The 16,886-nt window shown below is 47.6% G+C and overlaps 1 protein-coding gene across 1 annotated transcript in view; it reads left to right on the top strand.

Annotated features, from left to right (window-relative positions):
- Window positions 1-16,080, top strand: part of cert (ceramide transfer protein) — a 65,738-nt gene extending 49,658 nt beyond the window's left edge. The window contains exons 10-12 of the mRNA XM_065452470.2: window positions 6,987-7,189; window positions 7,957-8,083; window positions 13,288-16,080. Of these exons, the coding sequence (XP_065308542.1) occupies window positions 6,987-7,189; window positions 7,957-8,083; window positions 13,288-13,415 (458 nt within the window). The 3' untranslated portion in view covers window positions 13,416-16,080. The remainder of the gene's footprint in view (window positions 1-6,986; window positions 7,190-7,956; window positions 8,084-13,287) is intronic.
- Window positions 16,081-16,886: the final 806 nt, after the last annotated feature.

Below are 16,886 nucleotides of genomic sequence, written 5' to 3'. Positions count from 1 at the left end.
GGCGCCACAGGGGGACGGCGTGCGGCGGATTTGAGATGCGGCCTTTCGCAAGCTCTTCCACTGTGAGACAAAGATGCTTCGGGGGAACAGCGCTGCTCCCCGAGCGGCGGAGAGGGAAGTCTCCCCGGTTCCAAGAGAGGGAAAGGAGGGAACGGGGTGCCTTGGCTGCAGCGTCGCGGCCAGGCGCGAAGAGCAGCGGGAGTGGCGAAGGTGCCCTCTCCCCGCTACCCTCCGCGAGCGAGCACGTGATTATCGCGTGATAACCGCGTGGCCGCTCCGGAGATATCGGGATGCGCGTGCGATCCCCACATCCCCCCCTCCTTAAAATAACCCTTTAGCCGCTAAGAGGCCGCCGTCACCTGAGGCTTTCCTGCGAGAGGGACATGCTACTCCGACAGCAACACGGTTTGAGTCCATGTTGGTGAGGGAGCAGCTCTAGCTGCAGACCGTCGTTGTCGCCGTGTAGGTGGTCGCGAGCCAGGCCGGAACGTTGAAGGATGGTACGGAGCAGCTTGACAGCAGCGGGATGCAGTGGGAGGCAAGAAGGGCGCTGGGTCCAGGTCACCTTGCGTCTCGGCGGCGTGGAACTGTTCCCCCTACGGAAGCTGACGGCACGCGTAATCATGGGAAAGCTGATCGAGGTGTTTACACGATTCGGCTATCCTGAGCAGCTGATAACGGACAATGCGTCCTACTTCACTGCCAAACTCTTCGTGGACTCTTGTGCAGCTCTCGGCATTAAGCACAGGAGAACAACCACGTACCATGCCCAGGCGAATCCCACTGAGCGTGTGAACCGCAACATCAAGCACATGCTAGTTGCATTTGCGGGGACGCACAATGAGTGGGACGCTTGTCCGTTATCAGCTGCTCAGGATAGCCGAATCGTGTAAACACCTCGATCAGCTTTCCCATGATTACGCCTGCCGTCAGCTTCCGTAGGGGGAACAGTTCCACCCACTTTCTGAAATGGTCTGTGACTACGAGAAGGAATCGGTTCCCGCTCGGTGTCCTGGGGTAAGGCCCCATGACGTCACATGCCGCAATTTGCCATGGTGTTCGGCTATTGATCGGCTGCATGAGCCCGGGTGGGCGTCCACCACGCGGCTTCACGCGTTGGCACACGTTGCAAGAGCGGGCGTAGCGCATCACCTCCTGCTTCATTCCAGGCCAGGTAGCAAAGCGGCACAACTTTAGATAAGTCTTAGGGCCACTCGCATGCCCGGCGATGCACGTATCGTGAAAGTAGCGTAAAAGTGCTCCTCTCAGCGTGCGTGGAATCACCGCTTTGAAGGACTCGTGTGTATCCTTCTCCGCGGGAATGTATCTCAGCAGGACGCCATCAGAGTCTAGCAGGTAGGAATCCAACGCGCTCACAGCATTACCAGCTGTTTCGGAGCGCCGCGCACCCACAGCAATACCAGCTGCGTCCGTGTGCGCCGCGGCCGCGCCGCCGGGCTCCCGGAGCCCCTCAAACACTTTCTTACAAAATGGATCCTCCCGCTGTGCCTCTAACAGCTCCTTTCTGCCGAACACGCTCCCCACTGAACTGACGCAGTCCAAGTGGTTCACGCTTTCGTCCTGAGAAGGGGGTTCATCCGCCCTTCCTTCGGGACCGTGGCCGTCGAGCATTGTAGCAGTTACTCTGCTCTTCGGCTGAGTCACTGAGGGGTCACGATGGGTATTAATATTACCCCTCCTGACAACCTCAATCGTCGCAGCGGTTAGTCCGCTCTCAAGCTCAGTTTCGGGCGAGGTGAGTTGAGTAGTAATATCACTCTTCTCACAGTCAACGGGCGCGCGCGAAAGTGCGTCCGCCACAACGTTGTTCTTTCCTCTCCTGTAGCGAACGGTAAAATCGTATCGCTGCAGGAGAAGTGCCCATCGCGCGAGCCGGCCGCTCGGCTCTCCTAAGCGCCTAAGCCAAGTTAATGCCATATGATCGGTCTCAATTATGAATGGGACTCCATCAATATAGTAGTCAAACTTTTTGAGAGCGAAAATGATCGCTAGACATTCCTTTTCGGTCACAGAGTAATTTTTCTCTGCGGGAGTCAAAGAGCGGCTGGCAAAAGCTACCGGGCGCAAGCTACCTTCGTGCTGTTGGAGCAAAACCGCTCCTAGGCCAAGGTCGCTGGCGTCCGTATGAATGACAAATTCTTTGTTCAAATCTGGTAGCCTTAACTCGGTGGTTTCCACGAGCGCGTTTACGAGGTTGCGCAGTGCCTCCTCTTGCTCGGGACCCCACCTCCACTGCTCACCTTTCCTCAACAGCATTGTCAAGGGGGCTTGCAGTGCAGCGCAGTTTGGGATGAACTGTCGATAGAAATTCGCCAGCCCCAAAAAGCGTCTCAGTCCGCCTATGTCTTCCGGTGACGGGTAGTTCAATAATGCCTGAACCTTGTCATCACACGGTAGAAGGCGTCCGTTATCCAGTTTAAACCCCAGTAGCATTACTCGGGTTGCTGCAATCTGGGTCTTGGTCGGGTTTAGCGTTATCCCCGCAGACCTCAGACGCTCCAACACGTCCCTGAGATGGCGTAAGTGCCCATCAAAGGTACGCGAGTATACCACAACATCGTCCAGGTAAGCAAGAGCGTGGTGCCACCTTGCGTCACCCAAGACACGGTCCATCAGGCGCTGGTAAGTCGCAGGCGCACCGACAAGTCCGAATGGCATACGGGTAAACTGGAAAAGTCCCCTGTGACACGTGAAGGCAGTCTTCTCTCGGTCACTGGGATCTACCTCCACCTGAAAGTATCCTCTGCTTGCATCGAGCGTAGTGAAGTACTTCGCTCCGCCAACGTTGGATACGATCGAGGGAATGCTAGGAAGCGGATATGCGTCCTTGCGTGTCACCTCGTTCAGGCGGCGATAGTCAACACAAAGGCGGGGCGTCCCATCCTTTTTAGGAACCAACACCACAGGAAAACCCCATGGGCTGTCCGATCTTTCAACAACGCCTGTATCGAGCAGTTCGTCCAGAGCGCTGTCTAGTGCTTTCCTCTTAGCCAAACTCACCGGCCGAGGATTACACTTCCACGGAGAGGCGTCGCCAGTCTCAATTTTGTGCCTGTATAGCGTAGTGCAACCAGGCCGCTCTGTGAATACGGCATCATATTCAGTCAGAAGCGCTGAGAGGCGAGCCTTTTCTTCCCCCGACAAACTGCTTGAGTCGTCCAGCAGCGGGTGGTATCGTTCGCCCCTCACTGCGGCACAGTCTGCCACCGCAGCGGGGGTTATGGGCTTTGCGGTAGGGGAGCAGTTCCCCCACACCATCTCCACCGGAACGAGTGCGAAAAGTGTCCCCGTTCCACGCGCATCGCGGCTCAAGTGCCCTCGACGCTGGGGGTGGAGGTCGGTATGAGCGCAAGGCGAGTATGTCCGCCTGTATGCGCTTTGCCTCCGAGGCCAGCTCATCCAAATCCCTGAACTTGCTGCCTCTTAGGTACGCTGCGAAGGTGGGATGAGCTTGTCGTGTGACTCTCTCCACCTTATCGCAGTTCGGAGCGTTAGGGTCAGCGGTACGATAAAGTTCGTCCATCGCCCTGACGTACTCGAGCAAGGATTCGTCCGGATGCTGAGTACGTAGCTCCAACTCGCGCCGCAGACGACGCTCGTAATCTGCGGGCAGGAATTCCTCGCGTAATCCCGCTCGGAACTCAGCCAGCGTGCTAGACCGGTAGCCAGTAAGCCGGAACCAGCGGGCAGCGTGATCAGTTAACGACACTGGTACGACGCGTTCCAGCATCTCGTCATCGGACAGCCCCGTTGCGCGCTGGTAAGTCAGCACGCGATCGAGGTATTCGTTGACGCTAACTGAATCATGATACCCGCTGTAGGTGGGTAAGTCCACCCTCCCTCTCGGTCTAGCAGCGGCGGCAGATGTCAGCAGAGTGTCCTGCACGGCACCTGTCAACCTCTCAATCAAGCGCATCGCATCCTGCAACAGCGCCTGTTGAGGCTCGCTCTGGCCAGTAATGCCTGGCACAGGAGCAGAACGCGTCGAGCAAGTATGCCGCAGTGGCTCCATGCTCTCCGCCAACACTTGCGAAGGGTTCGGCGTAATGTGCCTCACGCCTTCAAGGGTACATCCTGCCGGAGAGAGCGCCTCATGTGTCGCGCTACCCTCTTCGAAGCTTATCAAATTCCCAGGGCTAGTGTTCGCCGCAGGGCATGACTGAGCGGTAGCAGTTACCGCCGCTTCGAATTGTTGCCTGTTGGTAGCAACCTGCGACAGCGTATACAACGGCTGTAAATCAGCCCCGTATGCTGCCATGGTTCGTTCGTGCAGTGGCAGTCACTCACACAAACAGACTCAACCTGTCACGCCTCTGGCCCCACGTTGGGCGCCAAATATAGGGGTATTACTCAGGCTCGCGCGTGCGCACCTGACCCTTCTCTGGGTCGCACAGCGCCGACGGAGCGGCAGTCGCTCCCTAGCACTTTCGCAGCAGCCCTAGCAGTCAGAGCTGTGACCCCTAACCTGCGGTTCGCAGTGAGTTGCGACCACGGCGGGTTCAGGCCAGTGGGGACAGGGTGAGTCTCGACCTAAGGTGTTTATTCACCTTGGTGTACAATGATTCCAACAGACAACAACAGCCACAACACACACAAACACAACACAAAACACAACCACAGCGGCGGAGAATTCCGCACGTCTGGGGTGAAACAAACCGCACAATGTGGGAACCACAAAAGAGGCTGATAAGAGTTCAGCTCACCCAAGTGGATCCGCGCTCGGGCCCTGGGGCGGTGAGTCGCACACAACGGCCGGGCGCCACAGGGGGACGGCGTGCGGCGGTCTCAGCGGCGGATTTGAGATGCGGCCTTTCGCAAGCTCTTCCACTGTGAGACAAAGATGCTTCGGGGGAACAGCGCTGCTCCCCGAGCGGCGGAGAGGGAAGTCTCCCCGGTTCCAAGAGAGGGAAAGGAGGGAACGGGGTGCCTTGGCTGCAGCGTCGCGGCCAGGCGCGAAGAGCAGCGGGAGTGGCGAAGGTGCCCTCTCCCCGCTACCCTCCGCGAGCGAGCACGTGATTATCGCGTGATAACCGCGTGGCCGCTCCGGAGATATCGGGATGCGCGTGCGATCCCCACAACATTAGGCACACATATGCTCGTAACACAATCTGGAATGCACCAACACGAATCTACATATGCATCAGAGGCACGGGAATAGGCATCAGCGCATCGTCTGCGGTCTCCGAAGTAAACCTACACGTGGGGACAAAGGGCAATGGTTAGCCTCGCTGCTGCATTACTGCCAGTGCAGTACAAGATTGCACGACACAGTGACTTATCTCTGACACGATCTTAATGGCTCGTCTTAACCTTGGGATAACCACCTCTTCGTTCTTGCCATAGGAAGCAGAGACGGCTTGCGCCGCAGAACACTCCCTAGAGGACACACAGCGACTTCCAGTGTATAACCAAATTAAAAGTCCTAGTGAGGTGCCCTCTAAAGGAAATCAACTTTATTGGGTTGCTTTTCATAACTATGCATCCAATGTGTGCAGCAATCCATGCTGATATGCATAAGCCAGTGCTTTCCTTCCATCATGTGAACTAGATCCTGATGGCCTCATTGTAACATTGTTTTCATTGCTCTACTGTCTTGTTCTGTGCTGCAATTTACAGTGTTTAAGCATTTTCATGTTGTCTTGTGTTCCAGCTGTGCAGTTTTTTTTTTTTCGTCTTAAATTCAACCTACTTGCAGTTTTTCTCTTCAGGCTTTCTCTTTCTTTTTTTTAGTGTGTGTGTTTGTTTGCATTGATTCATTACTAGTACTACTAGTGTATATCTAATTTTCCAGTCTCTGCCTGTGTCCTCAGCATACATTTATATGTCTTGAGCGTAACACAGACAAAAGAACAGGGGTGACAAATGAAGCTACAGTCACAACCAGAGTTACATAGGCCACTGAAAGAAACAGGTGTAACTGCCAGGATGAGTTAGTGCATTGGTTTGAAGTTTAAAATATTGCTACGGGTGATTTGGTGTACATGTAATTCGTTAAAAATCTTTGCAAAAACTTCGTGTGGTTGTGCTTGCTTCATTGGCAAAGACACTGTAGTGTGCACCTTGGCTCAGATGTCAGGTGATGCTGGGGTCAACAAGCCAAGTAATCTACGCAAAAAATTTGGGAGAATGACTGCCACATATGCTGCTGTGTTCATAAGTGGGCACACGCCTATGTGTATGTCTAGTATTTCAGCTTCTTCTTGGCTTGTTAATCTAAGCACCACTTGACGGCCAAGCCAAGGTGGCAGTGTGCTTCCAGCCATGCAGGTTCCCTGCAAGCAGTTGGCCTGGAGAAGCATATGGTATTCTTGCACATGTAGCCCGCACCAAAGATTATTTAAATTTAAGAGTAAAGTTACGGTGTGAATTAGATGCAAATTTTGCCTTGAAATGTGGCTGTGTTGGCAGGTTTTTGGGTTGTGTAAGCAGTTTACAAAGAGTGCACATGGTTTCGGTGAACCAAAGCACAGATTATGAAAGCTGCGCTGGATGGCAGGCTTTTACAGCGCAGCAAAAGGTTCAGTGTTGCAGAAGAAGTGGGGAACAGAGCTGCTGATCGAAGATACGATGTTGTAGAGTCATGCATTCGTGAGACTACTTTTTACGCTGATTTGAGCATTGTTGTGTGCAGGTACCTTTGCATATTATATGTATGGATTGTTTTCTTCTTTTTCTTCTTTTCTTAAGTGGGAGAGGGCGGGTTATATGCGGTCAACTACGGTACTTGCAGATTCTGGCAACTAACTGCCACTTATGAATTGTTCTTGCATACTAACCTTTACATGGGTCATGAAGATAAACATACCCTTGCACAGATTCCATATGCTGACTACCAATTACGAATACTCATTCTCTTGCTAGGCTATCGAACATTACCTTAGTTTTCTGCACATTTTTAATCTTTGCATTCTGTAGTTGCTCATATATTTGGCTTTTAATCTTGTTTTACTCTTTTCTACCTGCAGCAACCTTAGAGAACATGGAAGTGCTTGAGGTGCTGGAGCCCATGACAGTGATAGTGCACCAGATACACAAAAGGGTGTGGCCAGCCACCCAGCGGGATGCCCTCTTCTGGTCGCACATGGCACGGGCACCCAACGAGGAGGACCCCGATGCTCACGATGTCTGGATCGTCTGCAACAACTCTTGCGACACACCTCACGTACCTGTAAGTTTGATGAAAGATAAAGACACATCCCAACCTGAAAAGATTTAGTAAGGCTAACGTTCGGGCTCCCGTCTAGGAGCCTTGTTCGCCATGAGATTAAAAAGCGATGAAAAAAATTGCTTATAACAATGCTTCATATAGTGCAACACAGTAGCACCAGCAGCGATGATACACTCGTTCATAAATTTGATTCGATCATGTTGGACCTAATGAATAAGCGTGTGTTATTGAATTGCACAACGCCTCAAGTTGACCGAACTGACTTGCTCGGAACCCGCCGTGGTTGCTCAGTGGCTATGGTGTTAGGCTGCTGAGCACGAGGTCGCGGGATCGAATCCCGGCCACGGCAGCCGCATTTCGATGGGGGCGAAATGTGAAAACACCCGTGTACTTAGATTTAGGTGCACGTTAAAGAACCCGAGGTGGTCGAAATTTCCGGAGTCCTCCACTACGGCGTGCCTCATATCAGAAAGTGGTTTTGGCACGTAAAACCCCAGAATTAAATTTTTTCTGACTTGCTCGGAGAATGTGCATTGTCATTTGTATTGTCCACTAGTTTTTTATAAAGCTCAGTGCTTAGCGCTCACAATTGCACTTGTTGACTGCACTGCTGAGCCGGTAAATGTTAAAATACAATCTTCTTAGTGCCCATGATTACACAAACTGTGTCCACATTATGCTAATTGGAAGTTCTGACAATTCATGAAGCCATGGTGCCTGACTAGATTTCTCCTAATGAGTACTTTGGCACGTCATTTCTTTTGCAGCTTGGCAAGTGTGTACGTGTGCGGTTGACTGTGTGCCTGATGTGCCAGACCTTTGTGGACCCACCACAGCCAAACAGCAACATCACTCGGGACAACCTCTCATGCAAAATCACATATTGCTCAACCAGTAAGTATGCATTTGTGGTGCCTGTGAGTAATGGCTTTCAGGTTCCATTTAACCAAGTTATAAGACAATGGTGTAACAAGTTAGCATTGTCAAAAGGTTAAAAAAAAAGAAGAGGTGAGACTGTTTTAGTGAGTATCACGTCAATGAAAAGTATTCACTTCGACCAGGTGAGCTATCGTAAGATGCTTGATTTGAGCTAGTTGCCATATGTTCACAAATGTAATGCAAATATTTTCCTGTAATTTCTATTCTAAAAATACTTTTAGGCTATACTTGTAACATTGCTACAAATTTATTTGAAAGGTGTTCTACCCTATGCATTGAGCATTGAGGAAGCTTTAGCTCGGGCCCAACTCCGACGCGGCCTATTCAAATACATGTAAAATGCAAAAACGTTTTTCTGTGATAACCCCTGGACCGATTTTAATGAAATTTGTTGCATTTGAAAGAGATTATTAAATTTTATTGACTGTTGGAAGCGAAATTTCGATTTAGGGCTTGAATTTTCTTTAAACGATTTTCAAATATTTGACCATTTGAAAAAAATAGAAGCACGAAGTTTACAAATTCATAGCTCTGCATCGAGAACTGATATAGCGATTCTGTAAACGGCATCCATTAGATCATTCAAAGCGGACAAATTCATTATGTCATTTTGCATATTACCTGAATTTGTTACGTTGGTTACAAAGGTTTTGCAAAAGTTGTATTTCCCTATTACTAAATTTTTTTATATTCTTATGTAACATATCAATGTTGTCTGCTTTAGATGTACTATTAGATGCGTTTCACAGAATTGTATTATCATTGTTCGTTGTTGAGTTACAGAGTTGTAAACTTGATAGTTACGTATATTGAAGATTTTCGATTTTTGCCAATTTTTTACAAGAAATTCATGGCCTAACTCAAAAATTCGAAATGAACAGTCACTAGACTTTAAGTTGTTCTTTTAAATGCAACAAACCTCATCAAATTTGGTGCAATGGTTGCCAAGAAAAACGAATTCTCCTTTTACATGTATTTAGATAGGAGCACCCGAGCTAAAGCTTCCTCTTAAGCATTGGAGCAATGAAACAAACTCATCCTCAGGCCTTATGGAAAATCTCATTTGTGGACCTCCTTACTCGCAGGAAATCTTTGCATCTTGCCGTATGCAAGGTGCAAAGGTACACTGGCAAAAGTTGGAGGCTGGGAAGGGGTGCACTTAGTTAATTGATACATCAGACGGCCATTAATGAAGCTAAATGGTAGTGTTTTAAACTATACTATACTTTAATTATTGCTCACATACTAAAAAAATGATAATTATATACAAATAGTGGTTTAATTGCCCTTATAGCACTTTGGCAGGTTTACATTGAGGCATAATTTAAGATGACTTGCAGTATCCAGACGAGTTTTATTTAATGTCTGAAAGCTTATTAAGTGCACGTTAAGGCTCATGTATGTAAACATTTAGAAACCAGACTTGAATAGTGAGAATAATGCAAGCGAAACGTGTAACCTGACTCCTATGACTTAGTTTGGCGTGTTGCAATGAACTCCAGGCTTTTGTTTGTTCTTATTACCACAGTTATTTTCTCTCTTCTGTTTACACCACTTGGGCTTCACTGTACAGTGAACTGTCAGGGCATCAATGTCTTGCTGCTGCAGATGAGCTCGTATGACTTTGTTTGTCGTGTTGCAATGAACTGCGTGTTTTTGTTTGTTCTTATTACCACAGTTCTTTTCTCTCTTCTGTTAACACCACTTGGGCTTCACCGTACAGTGAACTGTCAGGGCATTAATGTCTTGCTGCTGCAGATGAGCTTAATGGTAGTAAGATTACAAAATAATGATTCTTGATAACATGTTGACAGGAAGCAGCACAATGGTTAACCTGATGTAACTCATGGCATCAAAGAACTGATTATTACCCCTGTCAAGTGGGCAAATTAAGTGCACTTACAGAGATTGTCACTCGGTTTAAGTGCACTTCCCCAAATCGAAACATCGCAAGTAGAGTGTACTTGCAGAAGAGTGCACTCCAGTTAGAGTGCATTCACGGAACGCACTTTGCTGGCTGAGGGCGTAGCCTCGCTGCCAGCGATTTCAATGGTACAAAATGTAATGCATTAAAAGAGGACACAGAAGTTCATTTTAGTTGTTGAACAGCTTTTAACAAAATATTCAGAACAGAACTTGCTCATACTCTGTCTTATCAGAGTCAAATGCCGTCTCGTCGCAAAACACCATGTTGTTCTGGATTGGCTAGGCATTCGTCTTTACCGGCATTGACTTGCAGCACTCTTATAATAAAGAATCTTTTTGTACTTTTGTTGGTAAAAAATAGGCTAAGCTTATCTTATTTATGATATAGTGTAAAACAATCACTTTTTAGAAGTTTTTTCTTTTGAATCTACATATTCAAAAAATGCGCTCTTAGTTTGTCGCCATATTTTTTTTTTTTTGCTGTGAGTGCGCTGTGTTTTCCCATTTAGAACCGCGCAGCCTAAAGTGTCACTCAAGGTCCTAAAGTGCGCCCCCCTAAGTGCACTTGGCTACTTGACAGGGGTATGTATATGTCTGCCTTAGTGAAATCGGATGAAGGAACAGATTTTAATTGTTTACAGTGTGAAGAACACATACCATTATTTTAGTGTATCAGCATGGATGTTTTTTTCTCTTGTATATGGGCCTGCTGGTCTCAGGCAGCTCTAGGTGTTGTAGAGACCTGCAGAGCTCCATATATGATATTGTGCTTGTAGTTCCTTGATAATAATTGCAAACATGTTGTGAAGAAAACGCATACACATTGGAGTTAAAGGGCCCTGAACCACTTTTTATAGAGGTCGAGAAATGCATTTGAAGTTAAAATAGGCTATTTCAGAAATACCTTCCCACAAAGAGTACTCATTGCATTCAGTAGAAGCGGAGTTTATTGGCATTCAAACATCCCATTCACAGTGCTTCCACTCCTTCTCCAATGCCTTGCACTGCAAAGGCTATGGCAAAGCAGGACGTGCCACCAGCACTCCGCCTACTGAACGTCACTGTGGTGTGCATTTCAAATTTGATTCTAGATGTTCACTTTCTAGGTGCCACTACCATTTTTGGCACCTACAACATGCCGAACAAGGTTTTCCTCAGTGAGCTGCTGTGCACTCACCCAGGGTACTTGTTGTGGCACCCCATGGCAGCCATACTATCTACGCTATGTAGCAGACAGCAGCTACATGTAACTATAGTGTGTATGTGCAATGTTTGCTTTGTGCATGACAGGGCTTGAGTACATGTTCGTACTCGCATGCTCCAGTCTGATCATGCTGTGTGGTGTAGACTGGCTTTGTCCTGAGCCGGTTTGACTGACATATAGTAGCCACATCCAACTTGCGCATTTTAAGCTTAATATGGAGCGAAGTCTGCCAAGGCATTTAACCAGGAGCGGCCAGGAGTGAGAGTCTGCTGGCAAGTGTGTGCGTGTATGTGTGTGGTCTGACCTTAAGTTTTGCATAGTTCAAGGCTGGTTAAGCATTCAAAATAGTTGAAATTAGCGAGACCTGACGGCTACGCCACTGATAAGCAGAGTGGCCAAAATTTATTTCCTATGCAGGCGGCCGCAGCTAAGCGTGAGCATACGATACTCAGCTTTTTCTGGAAGTATCTCATTATTAACAGCAGAGCTGTTTAAGCTTTAGTTTCGCCATGGAGCATTACTAGAAAACTCAGCCCAGCTGTGTGCCGCCTTGCATTTCCTAGCAACCACCTGCGAGAGCACCTAATCAGGTAACCTCTTCGCACCCCAAACGCTTAGGGCGGAGTCGTGATGTCACAGGTGAGTAAAAGCTCGGAACAGCCGGTGCGGCAACACACCTCTTGCCTCTACTCCGTGTGTAAGTGCTGCTGCCATGGGAAGACTGAAGAAAGTTCGGACACCTGAAGAAGCGGCGGCTTACAGGGAAGCGTGCCATACTGCCAAGCAAAAAGCGATGCATCACCGTGGAGGTGATCCGGAACACAGCGCCAAAGCTGCGGCTGAGAAGAGGCAACACCGAGTCGAGGGAACGCTTAAGTCTTGGCGAGAGTTGGCGCCTGAATGCTCGACGACGCCGAGAAGGCGATCCCGGCCTGTGACTGCTCGAAAACTTCCAGCATCAAGCACGCCGAGACAACAACTTAGCAAAACCTACCATAACCTCACAAAACCTAGAAACGACTTGGCTAAGCCTACCAACAACTTAGCAAAGCCTAGCATAACCTCGCAAAACCTGCAAACAACTTAGACAAGCCATGTAAAAGCAGGTGACTACAAGTTCCACTGTTGACTCCAGCCTTGCGCAAATAGTGCAAGCTGTGCATGTTTTTTACCCACCTTCGAAAGCAGATTTTGAGTTCAGTTTTCTTTTGTTAAACTGCGTCAATAAGTATACACAGTAACAGTAGAAAGAAGCTCACTGTCCAAACACCCATCTTGATTGATATCGGCTATTTGCCAACAGCAGTCGCGTATGGGAATCTGCTATATTATGAAATGAAGCGTCCGGAAAAGAGTGAGGAGTAGGCTTCTGTTGTAAAGAGAGGGTTTAAGAAAAAGGGGACTTCATGCTCTCCTTGTGGGCTGTATGCATCACGCACGAGTGAGCTGTACGCATCATGCACAACTGCAAAACCTAGCCGAGATGTTCACTGCAGTGTATGCTATCCATGGACTATGTTTTTTTACCGAGTCGAGAGGTGGTTCAGGAGGACCCTTTAAAAAAAAAAGTAATCTATTTCGATCTCATATTAGCACTCTCCATTATAAAAAAGTGACACTCCAACCAACTGCGACAACAAGGCACCAATAAAGTGTGGGCGCTAAAGGTAGCATTGCCTTGTTAACATGCACAGTAACACACACAGTACCTTGCATTACAGCAATAGCAGTGCATGCTACTGTACACGAGACAATAATAGACATGCTCTGAAAGTAACGAAGCAAAGCCAGCAACATACACTGAAAGACACAGGACAGGAAAATCCACAACTCTGCAATGCAGATGGTTCACATGCTGCTGTGGGCATTTTCTGCAACCTGTAGTGTACTGTGTGAAGCACTGCTAGTGCACATGACGTGGTAGCTCCATAACGGTTTCACATAGTAAAAAAAATTGCAATTCTTTTTTTAACTTTGACAGCATTGCAGTGATACTTAAATGAGAGCACTCTCTATGTTTTCTGCACAGTCAATCCTGGTGGCTGGGCCCCCGCATCAGTGCTGCGTGCTGTTTACAAGCGGGAGTACCCCAAGTTCCTCAAGCGGTTCACACAGTACGTCAAGGACCAGACAGAGCCCAAGGAGATCATGTTCTGAGACTGCCTTTCTCGCCTTTGGCCAGAGCATGCATCCCTCGGTCTGCACAAAGCAAGGTTCTTCGAAGGGAGTGCAGACGACCAAAGCTGTCTGTGTTCACAAATGTGAGACACTGGGTGGTGGACAGAAAGACACAACAAGCATACAGTGACAGTACATAGATGTGTCCACAACAGCAGACTCAAGAACATGTGGAAAATACACAAGCAAGGTGAACCTTTATAAAAGAAAATGGAATGGACAAAAAGATAGAAAAACCTAAGAAAGAACTAAAGAAAAAAAAAGAAAAGACAACCTCTGAAGTGTTAAATATTCAGGACACGGTGTGATGTCAGCCACACCTCTCTTAAAAGTTGCAAGTAACGATCACGAACGCTGCAGAGCAGCGTGGCGGGCGTTGTAAAACGCGTCGGAAGTGACAAACTGCATTTGTTACGGGTGCTCGTGGTCGTGCTTAGGCAGACTTTATTCTGTGGCTAAGCTAGATTTGGGTACGATGAGAAGGGCAAAAACTGTATTTTAAAGAAAGCAGGGTTTCAATCTATAGTGGCAAAGCTATACGACTCCATTTTATATAAGAGCGCCGTGAAAGCACAGTGCATAAAGATTTAGCTTCCTCCTCCTCCACTTCGTTTCTTCCCCTATGCAGATTTTATTTGAAAAAATCCAGCGTGTCGTGGCACTATGTATGTAGTACCGTGTTGTTAAAGAACACCAAGTGGGGCAAACGAAAAATGAGAGAATTGAGGGAGTGTCCCTCTGAAGTTTTACAACGACCCACATTGAAGTGTGCACTTGTTCTATACCACGCAAAGTGCTAGGCACTTTATTTCGTTTTTGCTGCGTTTGTCCCCTCCTAATGAGATTCATGAGGTCAGCAGTTATTGTACTATAAACAGGAGAAGGCATTTCAAAGCATGGTCGTTTACAGCTGCATTATGATAACACTGCCGTTCCCTTGTTAGTAAATATGAATGAGAGAGAGAGCAGACGATTATTAGTTGTGAAAGGCTTTCATATGCCTCTAAGCAAGGCTCGTGCATAAGCAGAATTGTTAGTGTGCAAATCAAGCAAAGAATAAATGGCTCATGCAAAGTTCAATGGTGCCAACTTTCACATCGGCACGTGTAATGTCCATCTTTGTATATCTTTGCACCACTTTTTGGCAGACGACCAGGTTAAGCAAGAGAGTGTTGTCACTCTTTGGCTTTTGCTTAAATGTATAGCATATTCCTGTATGGAGCAGATTCGTCATGCTGTCTTTCCTAAGGAAAGAGCATAGCAAGTCTTTTCCTCGCACAAGGATGCGACAGCTGCGCAAAAGAATGCAACATTTAGATGCACACTTACGCGACAACTGTCATCAGAGCCAAGAGATTTAGAGTTATAAATGATGAAATGGGAGATCACTTTGGCCTTCCGTCATATGCTGTTCGTGGGACTATCTTACCTGAAGTATTCCAAACCAGTTATTTAAACTTAGCCACAAGAACTGCAGGCATTGCAACTAAGCTTGGAGGCGCTTGGTGCAGTGGCCCATTCTTTTTTTCTTCTGCATAGATTTTTTAAGATAACGATTGGTGCTAGACAGCACACTTGCAGCCGGTCTGTGGTGCAGTGAAAGATAGTTAACTTATGTAATGCCTCGCCTTCATTTTTTTTTTCTAAACCAAGTCTGTGTTATTTTCTCGTATGTCATTTACACCTTTTTGTATTGCATGTGTGCTGGCACAGAAGCGGTGTTCCTTTCGCTTTCGTGGTTTTCAATTTTTATGGCCCGTTTTTAAACTGCAGCATCTAGTCACCACTATTTCATCCCGAGCTTGATTTTAGGTAATGTACTCAAAACCAATCAAAGTGGTCTACACGTTTTATTGTAGCTTTTTTTCTAATCCAGTTAGTCTTTTTCCAGTCATGGCCTCGCAGCAGCCGCTGGCTCTCTGTTCTTGCTTGGACCTTTTTTTACCTCGTTGCACAAGCAGTGCGCCAATGCCTTCTTTCTTTCCTTCCCTTCCTTCTTTTCCAAGCTGCTGCTTACGTCTGGAAAACAAGCTAATTGCATGCATTTTCGCATGAACTGTTCTGTTCAGTCTGTGTTGCAGTAATGCACAGCCTTCCTTTTTATATCGAAAAGCTCGGCTACCGAGTTTGTTGCATACATGTGACGTCTCCTTTACAAGGCACGTCGAAAAGATTGTACTTGATGGAAACCGCAATGCACAAAAATGCAAGGGGGAATATGGGAGTCCTTTTTATACATCTTTCTTCGTCTGCAGAGTTTAACGTAATTTTTGTAATTGGAGCGAGGAGAAACTGTGCTTCGAAGTGTTTGCCGTGCCACGGTCGGCACAGTGTGTTGTGCTTTGTTGGCAGTTTGAGCGGTTGTATATTGTCGCCACTGGTGAAACTTTTGACGGGACACAGCGTGTGGCTCTCCTTGTTGCCGCTTTCCGAGAGGGCCGTCGCGTATGTGCCAGTGTCCGCTGCCTGCCTGCCTATTGGTTCTCCTGCCACTGCGTCTCTTCCTGTTGTCTTGCTTGTGCATGAGAGTGCAACGCTTTTTTGTACATAATATATATAAATATATATAAATAAATATATATATATATGTATGCGGGTTTGTATTACATGCACAGCCATTAAAATGTGTTTTGATGTCACTTTCGCCAACGTGTGGTCTCCTTTCTCTTTTCTTTTGGTCTGCTGCCACCCTTACATTACTGTCCCAGGGATGGGGTCATAGAGCCATAGAGTTCGCTTCAGTCAGTTGCAGGAAAAACTGCAGTATTGCTCAAGAGGAAATGAAGCTGCTGTAGTTGCCATCAGATAAAATGGCAGGTACATTGAGTGGAACCTGAACAAAAAAAAGATCGATGCTTCTGCTGGATTTAGCACATAAGGGCCTACTAAATTTTCTTGCTTCCTACTCTCGTAGCACAGAGTGCTCCAAGCTGGTGTAACCAGCTTACTTGGTAGAGAAGCTTTCCTTCAGCTGCCGTCGTCGTCGCTTCTCCTCTTCCATCAGATATGGGACGCCATAGACGTTTGCACTTAGAGAAAAGACTTTATGTACACAATATTTACATCGACAGCTATTTACAGTGAGTCTGGCGTATCAACTCGACATAGCCGATAGTGCATAACATCGTTCATACGTCAAGACCCCTCGGTTACACTGGAACCGGCGCCTTCACTCGGCAGAGCTGAAAGTGCAGTGCACCTTTCCTGCGCCCGGAACCCCCGTGAGAGGCCGGGAGCCAGGTTTTAACACTTCAGTTGCTCCTCCTGAATCCCCTCACGGCAAATCATGACACCCCAGTGACCTGATTAGGTCAACTGGGCTGTCACTCACTGGACACTCTCTCTCACCCTCTCCTTGTGTTCCTCCGAACATTCACTGAGATAGAGGGAGAGAAAGGAACCACCAAACAACAAATAAACAAAGAATATCCCAACCGTCCTGCTCTGCGA

The sequence above is a fragment of the Dermacentor albipictus genome, chromosome 1, assembly GCF_038994185.2.
Source record: "Dermacentor albipictus isolate Rhodes 1998 colony chromosome 1, USDA_Dalb.pri_finalv2, whole genome shotgun sequence".
Lineage (NCBI taxonomy): Eukaryota > Metazoa > Arthropoda > Arachnida > Ixodida > Ixodidae > Dermacentor > Dermacentor albipictus.
Note: the sequence above shows the minus strand (reverse complement) of the source record. Positions and strands in the feature narration are given on the sequence as shown.